We start from the raw sequence: 14,943 nt of genomic DNA on the forward strand, positions 1-14,943 counted from the left end.
TTTTTGAGCTCTGCACAGAGTGAAATTCAATGAAGCAAAAAACAAAAATAAAGTGCTGTTTGAGAGAAATAAGGTTCAGGTCGAAGTCAAATATGAAAGGAGCAAACTGGGAGTCAGCATCTCTCTTCAGATCCACTATATGAGCATGATGTGAAATGAATGTTTAATGAGCAGAATGCAAAAATAAAATGACAACAGTCGCCCTGATGCTTGAACCTTCCGCTGACATGTAAAACACAGACTTGAAAGATAGATGAAGGGGAGATTTGGGTCACAAGGGTGGAGTTAGTCAGAGAGTAATGGAAGATATGAGAGAAGAAAGAAATGAGAGAACAGGAAGAGCGACATACAAACAAAGAGAAATGGGATTTTAATGGCAGGTTGTGGTTTAACAAGATTACACTTTAATATACTTTGTTTACATTCAAAATCCTAAAGTTTGTCTATTTCTCTGTTTACTAAAACTGCCAACACAACACATTATTTGAACAGCGTTTACTGTAATTGTTTTTGCTAATGCATTGTACACCTTTTTTACTGGAATATAACTTATAAATTGGACTTGGATTTGTCCAGTATTATATTGAACAAATCAAGTCCTCCAAACAATGATACAGGTTGTTTATTCCTACCCGCTAATATGACCCATATCAAATGTTTCATTAATTAGCACCACCAAAGGTGACAGGAAATAAAACCCATAGGAGTATATCCTATTATACTCCCTTAAAACGTGGTATTTCAGCCGGATGGACATGGCTTTGTAGGACGCAGCAGTGCGTATCATTTAGATTTTAACTATTCTGATTCTACTTATTGACTCCAGTTCCTAAGGAATATGAGTCGTAATTGATGATTGAACAAATGAATCTTGAGGGCATTTTTTGGAGGGGCAGAAATTATTATTATGTTGTAAAAGAAAGTATATTTCGTAAGGTCTTTTCAAAATACCTTTGAAACAGCGGTGTTGATAAAAGATTTTCTGGAATTTTGGAATTTTTTTATATGTGGCAGTAGCTCAGTCCTCGGGGAGTTGGGTTGCTGGTTCAAGTCCAACTGGACCAAAGTACAAAGTGGGGATTGAGAGATACCAGTTCACATCCTGGGTGCTGCCCAGGTGCTGTTGAGCAAGGCACCGTACACCCCTGAACCACTAAGGGTGCTGGTCCAGCACAGGCAGCCCACTCACTCTGACATCTCTCCATTTTGTGCATGAATAGGTCCTGGGCATGTGTGTGTGTGTGTGTGTGTGTGTGTGTGTGTGTGTGTGTGTGTGTGTGTGTGTGTGTGTGTGTGTGTGTGTGTGTGTGTGTGTGTGTGTGTGTGTATTTCAGGCCTGAGAGTAGTGATACAGAGTGGAAATTGTAATTCCACACTTAGGATCAATAAAAGTATTTAAAAAAACTAAACTTTGCCAGGAATTTAACAGACAGACAGACAGACAGACAATAGAAACATAGAATCATAGATAGATAGATAGATAGATAGATGATAGATAGATAGATAGATAGATAGATAGATAGATAGATAGATAGATAGATCGATAGACAGATAGATTAATAGATAGATAGATAGTAGATAGATAGATAGACCTACATCTCTGCTTGTTGCCGTTGCTGGTGGGGAGGACGGAGGCGTTACGGGCCAGCAGTTTGACTGGTAAGGACTTGACCCGTCGTACCAGAGGCATTGCTACCCGTGGCCGTTTGACGGGCACCACCCGAGGGACTGGAGACACCCGGCCATGGTACTCAAACAACCTGGAGAGAGAGATAGAGAAGATGGCAAGTGGAGGGAAGACACTGGAGGACATAGTTTAAAAAGGAAGAAAGCTAAGGAAAAAGTTGGAAGGGGAGAATAGAGGTCGGATGACGAAGAGAGGGTGTTTGGGAAAATGAGAGAGGCAGGGAAGTGAGGAAAGAAGAGCAAAGGCGAAAATGAGGAGAAATGAAGGCGTGGGTTGAGATCAAGGAGAGGAGAAAAAGGGGGGAGAAGGAGCTGAGAAGAAACAAAATTGAAAATCATCCTTTATAAATTCAAAGGGTCAAAGATAGAAGTAATGTTTGAATAGAATTAATCTAATCTAAGCTCTGCAGTACACTCTACAGTATGTACAAATGCAGTATGTTGGCAGTATAAAATATACACTATACTGATTTATTGTTGAAAACTGTACAGAGCAGCAACAACAGACATCAATCAAATATTGGAAAGCTATTTTCTATTTCATTTTTGGACAATTCTTGAGTGAATTAAATCAGGTGAATATTTCTATGGATCTTCTATTTCAGAGCTTTTAGACCAGAACCATCCAACAATTGATTTTACTTTTTGAAAGTTGCATATAGCTTCTGTATTTCTATTACAGCGTTTTCTTTTGAGTTTTCATCAACAACCCACTTAAAAGCTTATTGATTTTAGCCTGCATCATGGCATTATTTTATGTACAATGGAACATGAATGTACCACATAACACTTTTTGTATAGCATATATATATATATACATATATATATATATATTATCATGAAGGGATACAGCTAAGGTGATGTTCCTCTATTTTTTTGAGAAAAATGTATCTGTATCTAAGCAATGACCAGGACGGAGCTCTTTGGAATCAACAAAAAATTCTTTAGGTCCTCTACATCGCAAGACCCTCCCCCACAGCGCTGCGGAGGAGGGTCTGGCTAGTCCACACAGCATGCCAGGGATGGGAGAAAAACATGCTCTAGTTCATTGGCATTTCTTTAAACCAATCACAATCATCACGGGGGGATGGAGCCACGGTGCCGCTGCAAAATAGCCTGAGAAAGGAACTTGTTTTGGTGGAACGTGCACGTGGTATCGTGCAACAGAAAACTCAGATTGGAGAGATAGTCTAGCAAGCCCTCTGGATTTACCCTGCAGAGATCTGAGGACCAGGTAACCATAGTCCTCAAAAATCAGCCGGAGTTTAGAACGCCAACACAAAGAAAGAGGAAGACAACAGTCATGCGGCTGAATTTCTGGCAGCACCGGAGCAATCCTGGAAGTGGAAAGTTATGGATATAGACTAGTAAAATGATAAGACCAGCAACAGTGATTTGAACGTGTCCAGGTAAGTAGAGTCCCAGATGTGTATAGGAAGATAGTTCCAGAGGGAGGGGAAGGGGCTGCGATGGTGAAGGTTGTCTGACTTCTCAGCTACAATTAAGTTCAAACCCCACCTGCACAGTTGCTGATGTGAAAACGTTTTAGTTGAATTATACCTTGTGCAATTTCATGAGACAAATAAAATTGATTGATTGAACATGTTTAATGGCCAATATTAAGCTTCAGTGCCAAACAAAATCTGGACTTCTGAAGTCTGTAATAAAGTTTAACTTGAATATATTTACAATACTTTCTTTTCTGTGTCATATCTGTCTATCTTCAACCAATCATAAGTTATTATATATGGCTTGCTTCAACAAATTACATCAGCTAAGTCTGAAACAGGTCAATATGAACAGATCAACCAGCCCTAAACCAGCATACAAGTCCAAAAAATTAATCAACACAATTTATTGTCGGTCTAAGAACTCATGAACGACACAGTTTCTGATCTGACGTCACTCTGGTTAAGGTTTGGTTAAGTTTAGGCATAAAATCTACTTTTTGGGGTTAGAGATCGAGTATAGTTTAAAATTGAAATCACTGCTTGGTTAGGATGGTTGAGGCTGATTGAGTAACTCCACATTGGATTTTGCATTGAGAGAAAAACATGGCTGCACTGGTCTCTATGGGCTGAAAGTATTGAGGCTCGTTTCTGTTCAACGGAATTTCCCCGCTCTCTGCCCCAAAAAGGACGTGATAATAAATAAATAAATAAATATTAAATCAGAACAATATAAACAGTGTGTGAGAGCAACGGCACGTAAACAAAACAATAACACCCAATCAGACTAATACAAATGGAAATTAATTGGATAAAAATTGGACCAGAACATGGCAGGTCGGGTTGTGTTTAATCTCACAGTATTTTATTTTTGGATGCAGATGAAATGGTTATATTTGAAAGTTGTCAGAATGTGTTGGCTAAATGCCTCATGGTATTAATTCTGAAGGCAAATATAATGCCAAAAGTACAATGTACTGACGACTCGACAATACATTGTCACTCCAGTGGGTCAAAAAACCGACGCATGGTCCGGGTCCTTTGGTGTAAGTTGCTGACGCAAAAAGTCTATTTTAGCTTCTTAGTCGGACGATTACAATGTGAACCCATCCGCGGCCATATTTGATTATGAATTACTCAGTGTGTGAGCCTTTGTTATGTTGGCGTGCACAAAGGCCTGCTCTAAAGCCCTGGTTTGGTCATTTAATAAAAAGCTTTAAAGGAAAAACTTAATTATTTCCCAGAAAAACATGTCATACGTATTGAATTCAACTTGGGTCATGAAACATTTTGTGAGAAGAAGAACTGACAACACTGACGTCCATTTGGCTTTACATCAAACTCAACCAGATATCTTCCAGTGCTTGTTTTAACTATTTGGGACAAGCACCAACTATTTTTCAGTCACCGCAGATAATTTGTCCAGATGGCAGTGTGGTTATTTTTCCCCCCAATTTAACATAACAAACACAAAATGATAAATTACATCACATTGTGTTAATGACAATTTAATTCCACCATTTGGACAAAAGTCTTCTGCTTCACAAAACAAAAAATGATGAGAACAAGGTCTTTAACGCCCTGATATTCTGTACAGATCATAATTTAGGATGCCGGTGTTGACGTACAGAATACAAAATACATAAATTAACAGAAAAGAAAAAGAGGGAAAGGAAAGGAAGGAAGGAAAGAAAGAAAGAAAGAAGGAAGTTCAGTGCAGGGCTGATGAGAGACGGGTGACGGAATCAACCACGTCTCCAAAGAGACGTTTGGTTGAATTTGTTTACAAGAAAGGTGGCTGCCGCTGGAGAATTTATTCTAAGGATCCATCGCCATTGCGTCTGTTAGAAGATATCAACGGTGCATTCATTTTTATATCCTCAACCGGCCCATCTCAGCTCGACACAAGCCAGCTGATTGTGTCGCTGCGACTCAGCTGTTCTTGTGCAGAGGCTGGTTTTAGAAAGTAAGAGACATCTCCCATTTCAAAAGAGAAGTCAGCTGGTAAAGTCCGCTACAAACTATAGAAATAAAATCAAAACTAATCCATTTTATTTTTATTTTACACACAGCTGAGCCTCAACAACCGCCTAAAAGCACGGTAACGTTAAATGGTGGAGAGAGACTGAAGAGTGGTAGTGGTGTTAGAGCCATGAATCAGAGATATAATACGTGTTTTCGCAGATTCATCACTAGAAATGCAACTGTAGCAAGCATTTCATTACATACTGTATATAGCCTATATATATCCAGCTCTACACAAGTTTAAAAGGTGGAAGTTAGGACTGAAGTGCAAAGAGTGGTTGCTATGATACACCGTCTCGTCTTGTCTCCTTGGTGTTGAGTTCTGTCGCTCTGATTGGTTGATTGGTTGTAGGTCTATCCAACTGAGTGCAGAGGAATTTTCTTTCCTGGTTCGGTTGGAACAGACTCATATTCAATCTGAGTATGACAACGTCAGGCTGAATTGTTGGGTTTTAGTCAATCATAGAGTGTGGTCTAGACCTACTCTATCTGTAAAGTGTCTAAAGGTTACTCTTGATATGATTTGATACTTTAAATTTAATTTAATTGAATGTATACTGTAAATTCAATTCAATGTATAATGTGTTCATATGTTAAAGATGGGAGAGAGAGAGAGAGAGAGAGAGAGAGAGAGAGAGAGAGAGAGAGAGAGGAGAGAGGAGAGGAGGGAGGGAGGGAGGGGGAGGGAGGGAGGGAGGGAGGGAGGGAGGGAGGGAGACTGCTAGATCAGTTATTGGAGTAAATCAATGCTGAGGTCTAGGACCCAGCTGTTCAGCATGTTTCAACATATGGCAAGCCCTTTCAACATTTATCAGTAGCTGTATCAGCAATTCTACATTATCAACCATTGCCTTTTGACTACGTAGTATTCCAAGCCAAGCTATCATAATATAATTTTGACTAGTAACAATTCTAATGATATCTACAAATAATTTCTGACTCGTCAATATTTTAAGTCTTGATATCAACACTTCATTTCTTCCTGGTGGAGCAGTTCATTCTAGATATGTTACTTAATTTCAACTGGAGTTGTCATGTCAATCCTTCTCAAAGGAAATGTCACGGCTTCACAGTTATTAATCAATACATTTAATTTAAAAAAATTAAGATAATTAGCTTAGTCCAATTCAGATTTCTAATAGGTATATTCTATAGGTCATGAACTATAATTGAACAATAATAACATATACAAAACACAATCTAGGTATCTCATTATAGACTATGTCTAGTTATAGTATAAAATTTGGCTACATGAAAATAATTCACAATGGTTCAATTCATACTTTGCAAAACTGGAATCCTGGCGCTGTGCCTGGTTAGAAGAAATAATAAATAGCATAATTTTCCTATTAGCAAACATTGAAAATGGGTCCCACAGACCCGAACACCACAAGGGTTAAGGTGGGAATGGTCATGCGGTTCCTCTCGTCTATCCACAAACATACAGACAGCCACATTTATCGCAATATATAACAAATGCTCCCGCAAAGTCAGGCATTTTGGACTGCAATGATCTCAAAAAGGCAGAGAAATCCTGGAGGGACAGGTTAAAAAGAGACAGATAAGAACAGTCACACACACACACACACACACACACACACACACAGTTAAAATCATACGCTGGATGCTTTATTAGTCTTTCTACATGGGTTTAGTCAATATATATCATTTCTATAATACCATTTTAGCGTGGGCAGGGTGTAGCGCTACGAATTCAGATGAAGACTTCATCACACGACGGAACAGATTAGCAAACGTTAGCAGGTAGCTAGCTAGTAACACTCCCCTCTGCTTTGATTTAGAAGATATTCCTGTTTTTCACTTCCCATTGTTGTTAACCCATCCACTCTTTAAAAAAGATAGCTAGCCATACTTTTGTAGGCTTTCATTTTTTGTGCCGTGTAAGGTGACGGATTCTCTATAAGATAGATGTAAATATCTCGAAACTCCAAGTCTGGTAGAGACTTTGCCAGCTTCAAAGAAATGAAAACATCAGCGGGTGCTGTGTAACATGTTCTGAGTATGTTAATCTTTTCATGAGATCTAATTTTACCATTTGGTGACACATGGTCTAAATAGTTGATTGATTGTAGTATGGAAATCCACTGTTAATGGCCATTTTCTCTGCATTTCTTGCCCGTCAGGTATCCATGGTGAACACGTGACTGCAAAGTATGAATTGGGAATACAATAAAAGGGAATACAGAACTTTGGCTAAACACACACAGACTGAGAGAACGGCTGTCCCTCCCACCCCACAGTCCTCTTCACTTGGTAATACGTTGCATTCTCATGAACAGGTATAAATTATATTGTATGAAAATGTTTGCACGATTCCTATGATATCTTAGAAAATAAGATAACAGCTTCTGCCAATTTGTGAATTGTTGTCACTTAATGAGGCCTCTTCCAGTGGAGAATATGAACAATATGAATCTACACAACGCTTGATATTGTATGACTTAAGATCAAGTGTGGTTTGTTACGACATCATGGCGTTGGCAGCAGATTCCCAAACATTTGGCAAATAAGTGGAATTAAACAGAAACAAAGATGAGGCAAACTTGCAGGGGATGAATACGAGAAAGAAGACAAGACGGGAAAAAGAAAAAAAATCTGATTTGAAGCTTCGAACCGGATGCCAGAGGCACAAACAATGGCAGATACCTGTAAAATAAAACAATCAATCCAGAAGGATTACATCTATGGAGAAATGAAAAACTTCAGAGCGGAATTTAAAGATTTCCGAGATAATACAGAGCGGGACATTAAGTAAATACTGCATCAAACAAAGGATTTACGACCAGATGTGGAGACAATTTACACAAGAGTATTACAGCTGGAGACCAGGGTTAGTGAATTAGAAGATCAAAAAAACGAATGGATAAGAAAACATTAAAACACCTCAACAGCATTGTCATTGAGATGGATGACCAGATGGACTATACTGAAAATAAGTCCAGATGTAATAATGCAAAATAACGTTTGCATCTACAACATAGCAGTGCAGAGTGAAGGGGATGACATGACTGCTTTCATGTAGAAATTATTTAAAGATGTTCTGCTCATGGAAAATGAACCCCAAATCAACCGAACATGGAAAATGAACCTCAAATCATCCAAAGACATTGTGTGGGTTTAGTAAAGGACCGGATCATGAGAACATCGCAAACTACGATATCAAGAGAGAAGTACTGAAGGCGGCCTGGACGAAGAAAGAGATCTGTTTCCATGGTTTTCCATGTTATATCTGGATAATGACTTTACGACTAAAGTGAAGCATTTGATACAAGTCTGGCCAATGCTGACTGAAAAAATGTGCTCTGTGTTGGAGGAACAGTGGGACAACAGATGGGCCAATAGGATGACGGATGAACCGACTGATCGAGCAAGATCACAATACCATAGGTCACAGCAAAAAAGCCCTTGTCTTCTTCTACTACCTGTACCGTATTTCACATCAAGTGTCCAAGCAGGAAAAGGTCTGTGCAAGGTTAAGTGAAGGATGGAGATCATTACCATCCTACAGAGCAGCTACTTTGGTTTCATCAACCAACGCAGTGGATGGAGTTCCATACCTCACAAACAAAATTAACGTATGACACATTCTTCTCTGCAGAAATATTGTCATAATATATATTTTCGTTCAAGCCAGAATCCCACTGGATGCTCGTTGTGAAAGTCACAATATTGAGGTCAATGTTGAAACTATGGCAGCAAAAACTGGAGGAAAAACAGGGCAGTGTGGTTGGTTTGTGCAGGTGGGCAGGAGAAGATAGCCACACTATCCAATGCAAATAATTTCCTTTAAACACATACATACAGATACTAATTTCTTCTTTTTTTTCTTTTTTTTTACTGGTGATTCTCATTATCATTAACCGTTAACTGAGAACCAGCCAACTGAGTCCCAGGTCACCTGAGGCTCGGCCATGTGCCGGTTGCGCAGCCACGGTGTTGCGTACGATGTCTGAAACACTGAAGACTTCAAATCAAGTTCAATCCATGGGGGACTACTGCACTACACAGTCCTTTTTCAAAGTAGAGCATGCTCATCCACCAACTTCACTTATTTGTCCATGAATTGTTCAAGGCAATGTTGGCAATGACATACATAAGACCATTGTACATTTTCAACAGTCTTTCACAAATGAGTCAACAGTATTAAGTAAGGGATAATGTAGAGTGAACCACTTCAGGGTTGCATCAGGATCCTGCATCAACCTGTTGGGGGTTCCAAGTAAGGGATGATGTAGAGCAAGCCAGTCATTATTGGGAATTTGAACATCGACAGGGGGTTGCCAAGCTGAAAGGTATTGAATCAGCATGAAGGGGTTCTCATTCAAAATGAATGACCTGCTCACTCTATATTATCCTGCTTATTAAACTGCTTATTACATGACTACTCATACAGAGGTTAGGCTGTCAAAAATGGTCCGCCGTAGTCAATAATCAAAAACCTTTCCATGGCAACAGCCTGTTAAATTATTGTACGACGAATCACAACCATTTTAAGGTTGCAAACTATCTTTCGCTATCTGCCATAGAAATCATCTTCTTACCTAATGGACAATTTTATCTTAATAATTTTATTACTTAGGTCGCCAAGAAGAAAAATCTCTGTATTTTCATCTTTCACTCAATCAAAAATTTCACATATACTGTCCAAATATTTCTTTTTAGAACTGGGTGGTAGAAACAACCAGTGATAAAATCCTTCAATAAAAATATTAAACCATGAGGCACTTTAAGTTGGGTTTGTTCACCACTTGGCATGACGACCAGCCTCTCCTGATTCAGGCTGGCTTTAATCCCCCTTTCTCAGGAACTTTCAACTTGGGAATTCCTTGCACAGCCTCTGTGAAGTCTTAATTCATATAGACGTTGGATTTTTTTGGCAGAACAAAGGATACTCTATCTGCCTTTAAAGCACAACATCTGTTTGTTTTCCTAGACCTTCGCCCCTCCTGGTACTGGCCGATTCTCTGGGCACGCTCAGAATCCATTTTTCTGCCATCTAGCCCCAGGTGGCTCTAGAGGATTTGTCGAACCTTCTCCGATTCCCTTCAGTCTCCCCTTATCTGCCATCCCTTCCACTAAAATATTTGTCCTCCTGCACAGATTTCAATGTTGCCCACCTTTGTAAACATTCCATCCAATTCAAGCTTTGAATTCATTGGTGGCACTTTATAATAACCATTGTTAATAAATGGTAAATTGATTAATTGACCTTAGTTTAACGGTTATTTTTCTGTTCCGTGAACGCTATTATAAAGTTGCGACTACTGCTTCATAATTATTAAATGATTAATAAGTGGCCTATAAAGCATCAAGTTACATTTAAGTCTTTTTTTGGTGATCTATAAAACAGGCCATTATTAATTATTTGTGCACTGATAATAGCTTTCTAAATAATATTTACAGATGCTGAGTCCGACCCTTGAGCTATCAGGCTCCTCTACTGTGGAACCAATGTACCAGGAGTTGATAAATGTTGGAGATGTTGAAAACCAGTCAGGCCTGTATGTCTGAGGTCTAGAAGGCCCATATGTCCATACTCCTTTGACTACAGCCACAAAGACAATACTTGTTGATATTGCCCATAATATTGAGAGAGAAAATCTAGATCAAAGTCAGCATGATTCAGTGACCATCTGTGTTTAATAGAGGATTACATACATAGACTTGTATTAGATTTAGACAGGCCTGACTCTCAGAAACGAGGCATAGCAGCCATCTTGAGAAGTGTTGCATTTGTCACGTCAAAGCAGGGCACTCCAGTGACTGAAACGCATGGAACGCCTCATGTTAGATCTAGAGGGAAAGCCATATGTTCAACAACATCCCTCTTTGTTCTGAATGAGCACAGGCAAAGTAGTTAACTTGTGACATATAATTCTGAGAATTACCAGAGACAGCAGTTCTTTCTCTCCCAGGGAGAGGAAGAAACCTCGATTATCCATTTTTGCGGCTTTGTGTCGGAGACAAAGCTTGATGCGTTTTGACAGGAGTCAGAAGAGGCTTGTTTATCGCTCTCAAGCATGACTGTCTTTTGTGAAATACAAAACCATCTGCAACAGAAAAGTTTCAAAACCTCTGCATATGACACTGAATAACCCTGGATTGTTATATTTTTTTCCCCAGGGTAAATGCAAGGATCCCATCCTGAGAACCGAGGCATTTATTATTTTGACATCTTAGATTATCTGGATGAATCATAGCTGATTAATTTCAGATGGACACCGCTACTTTCTATCTTCCTCAGCAGGGGCGATTCTAGGATGAGACCTCTAGGGGGGCTCAGCCCCTAATGAGAACGGATACAGTGTCTTGCAAACCCCCCTCCCCACCCACACACACACAAGTTTCCTTTTAATTTTAAAGAACTATACAAAAACTAAAAATCACAACTTTTTTTGCAACTTACTCTGTTTCCCGCAACTTCATTGCAACAAACATCGCAACTTTTATCGCAATTTTTTACAAATGCTCCTGCAACATCAGGCATTTTGGGTCGCAACAATCTCAAAAAAGTCAGCAAAATCCTGGAGGGACTGAACAACGGCTACTTACGTTTTTAGTCACTATCAACACTATGATGGAACTAAACCTGACACTTTATGAGTTACAGTAATAACGACCATTTGGACACAATGTTCTAACATTCAGGAATTTTAGTTGTTTACCTTTTTAATTTGGGTTCTAATCTGTGCCATGAAATTACTAACTTCTTCTCTGGGGACTACCAACGTCAATTTAACAACCGCACTCCTGCTCTCGCTCTGACAGATTTGATAGAGACTCTGGCACAACCACTTCCAATTGGCCAAAACTACGTCTCTGTTTACCCTTTACTTGACAGGGCTAACTACTGCTGTACACAGGGAACACACTACTATTACTGCTATTGTACACAGAGAACACACTACTACTACTACTGGGTTACAGGTGCATAGCATCAGCGACAGACACACAGGATATTAAACCTGTTTCAACCTTTGAACCTGTAATTGTTTGTCCTCTGTCAACCAACAGACAAGTTCACAAACTCTCACGTAAAGCACCAAAATTGATGAAAAAAAAAAGGTTTTTCAATATTATAATTTTTACCTTGAGATCAATCAACATCTTTGGTTATTTTTAAAGATACGCTTGGCGAACATGAACCTCAAGTACCATCCATTCTCTTACCTGTCATAGAAGTCTTCTCTGTAGTAATCATAGTCAAACTCATAGCCACTGGGAAAGAAGCACAAAAGCACATAGTGATAAACAATAATGCAACACAATGGTTTTGAAGATAATATTTTCACATACAAATGCGAAAAATACATAAAAAAGGTAATAATTACAAAACCAACTGTGTGGGGGAGGCAAAAAGCTACAACATACTCTATTTCATCACCAAGGGACAGAAAGAGAGAAATAAATATGACAAATAAAACCTGGCAACAGAAACTGAATTTGTTTAGTTATATTGGACGTGAAAAGAAGGAAAATGTTCTTCAATAACATTGCACTTTAGATGTGTGTGAATTTCCAACACCAGGAGTAATTTATATAGTTATATTTTATAGGCATCGATTATCTGTTCAAAAAAATGTTATATGCAAACTATAAAATGTACTATTAAAGACAAGATAGAAAATAAATATGTGTATGTGCTTAAAGTGGTTAGAAAATATGAAATCGGAAGCGGCTAAAATCAGTATCGGCAGGCCAAAATCGGAATTGGAACTGACCTAGAAAGTTGTAATCGGTGCATCTCTAGTTGACGCTATTATTTATCGTCATGGTTCCATTATCTTTTTTATTACTATAATTGCCACTGTTTATCATACCAACTGCTATAATAATCAGGAATCCTATTTCGCTACATCTGTATCAGTGTCTCTGTGTCCCAACTAGCAGATGGTCGCCCACCAAGAGCCCGGGTCTGTCCCAGGTTTCTGCCTAAAAGGACGTTTTTCCTCGCCACTTTCGCACCAAATCCTTGCTTGAATTGTTGGAATTGCTGGGTCTTTTTTAAATTACAGAGTGGACATGTCTAGACCTGCTGCAAAGTGTCTTGAGATAACTCTTGTCATGAGTTGACACTATAAATAAAATTGAACTGAAATTGAATTCATAGTGACAAACCCTGAAGAAATTATCAACGAACTGCAGCTTTACAGAGCTTTTAAGCTACTTTTATTTCATTGTTTTCTTCTCACTCCCAACTAGTCAAATACTGATGTAGCTTGAAGAGCGACAATGATAGCGAGTAGTACAAAAGAGCCAAAATCTGCATAAGGAGGTAGGTTGGGTGGGGGATGGGTCGAGAAGTGACGCTTAGGGTCCCGACCAAGCGTGTTGAAAAATTACGCCAAAGGAGTACGCAGACTGGCAAATTTCGCCGCAGACGAGATCACTTTGGAATTACTTGAAAAAGACCTTAGCAGTAGCTCAGTCTGTAGGGGGTTGGGGTGGGAACTGGAGGGACGCTGGTACAAGTTGTCATGGACCAAAGTATGGTGGTGGACTGGGGAGGTGCTAGTTCCCCTGGGCACTGCCAAGGTGCTTTTGAGCAAAGCCATTGACAGCTGCAGCCCCCCCCCCCCCCCATCTCTCCATTAGTGCATCTATAGCTACTGAGCATGTGTGTATTCAGGCCTGTGTGTAATGTGTATAATAACAAAACAGTAAAAAAAAAAAAAAAACTGCTTGAGACATTTCGTGAGATGCTCTTGTTTTGGGACTGTTTTATAATTTCCAATTTTTTTTAATTATTGATATTGGTTTCTAACATCTTGTATACCACCTTTACATATAAGAGCATACTTGTAATAATTAGTACACAAGTGCAGGCCACTTGTGTCTTCATTTTTATTTTAAAAGGGTTTGGAGTAATAAACCTTTGGCAGGCTCAATACTGATATTTAATACTGCTAAATAATATTACCTTTATCAGTCACGAAAGCTTCTGAACCAGTTTTCAGACAATTACAGGACAAAAAGTTCCGGTTTAGCGACTATTTAAGGTAGCGTGACCCACCACACCTTTTCAATACAAGGGAAACAAGAACCTGATTACTACCAGAGAAGAAATCATTAAAATAAATGATTAAAAGGTAAAAATCCAAACTTCATATAACTCCACAATACAAACGGCAAGGGTAAATACTCATGCAAAAGTTAAACAGGCTTTAACTGAAGATGGCTGACCTGTTAAAAAGAAAAGTTGAATACTTCAGGGTGTTGTTGCTAATAAAACACCTACAGGTCTCGGCCTTCGCGTTCTTCGGGGTGTTGTTATCATGTGTAGGTGGTTTTAAAGCCTTAAAGTGTTTTTTAAAGTGGTTTTGATTTCAGTCACACATGAGCACCTGCCTTTGTTTTTGTGGTCAATGCATTTATGGGTATGTAGCAGAGGTGGGAGTAAGTCACACATACAAGTCACAAGCAGGTCTCAGGTTTTAACCTTTAAGTCGCAAGCAGGTCTCAAGTCACTGTGGAGGGAATCAAACAAGTCAAGTCAAAAAATTGCAGATACCGTTAAAAAAAACGCTAAAAGACACATTCACGTAGCTACCTTTGTTTGTGTTGCTTGACATGTCAGATAGAGTTAGACGTTGTGGTTGTTGGGTTTGTGATTTTGAAGTTGCAAATTTCCCTATTTTGGGCATAATCCCTCACCACGACGACTGCCTCCTACGTTTGCCTCTGCTGGTCTGCCTCGCTCTGGAAGGTTGCCTAGCAACTTGGCAGGGTAGCGTATATGGCACAAAGATGTTCCGAAATCAAA

General features: G+C 39.1%; 1 protein-coding gene and 1 long non-coding RNA gene across 5 annotated transcripts in view; one reads left to right on the plus strand and one right to left on the minus strand.

Moving 5' to 3' along the window:
- The window catches only part of LOC116688002 (uncharacterized), a 40,250-nt gene extending 37,199 nt beyond the window's left edge, over positions 1–3,051 (plus strand). The window contains exon 5 of the long non-coding RNA XR_004331677.1: positions 3,019–3,051. This is a non-coding gene — a long non-coding RNA (uncharacterized LOC116688002). The remainder of the gene's footprint in view (positions 1–3,018) is intronic.
- The window catches only part of raly (RALY heterogeneous nuclear ribonucleoprotein), a 158,570-nt gene that overhangs the window by 38,418 nt on the left and 105,209 nt on the right, over positions 1–14,943 (minus strand). For all 4 annotated transcript variants that reach the window (XM_032513769.1, XM_032513768.1, XM_032513772.1 and 1 more), the window contains 2 exons: positions 12,351–12,398; positions 1,597–1,760 (listed from right to left, as the gene is read on the minus strand). In XM_032513769.1, coding sequence (XP_032369660.1) covers positions 1,597–1,760; positions 12,351–12,398 — 212 coding nt within the window. The remainder of the gene's footprint in view (positions 1–1,596; positions 1,761–12,350; positions 12,399–14,943) is intronic.

This window comes from Etheostoma spectabile, chromosome 4 (assembly GCF_008692095.1).
Source record: "Etheostoma spectabile isolate EspeVRDwgs_2016 chromosome 4, UIUC_Espe_1.0, whole genome shotgun sequence".
Classification (NCBI taxonomy): domain Eukaryota; kingdom Metazoa; phylum Chordata; class Actinopteri; order Perciformes; family Percidae; genus Etheostoma; species Etheostoma spectabile.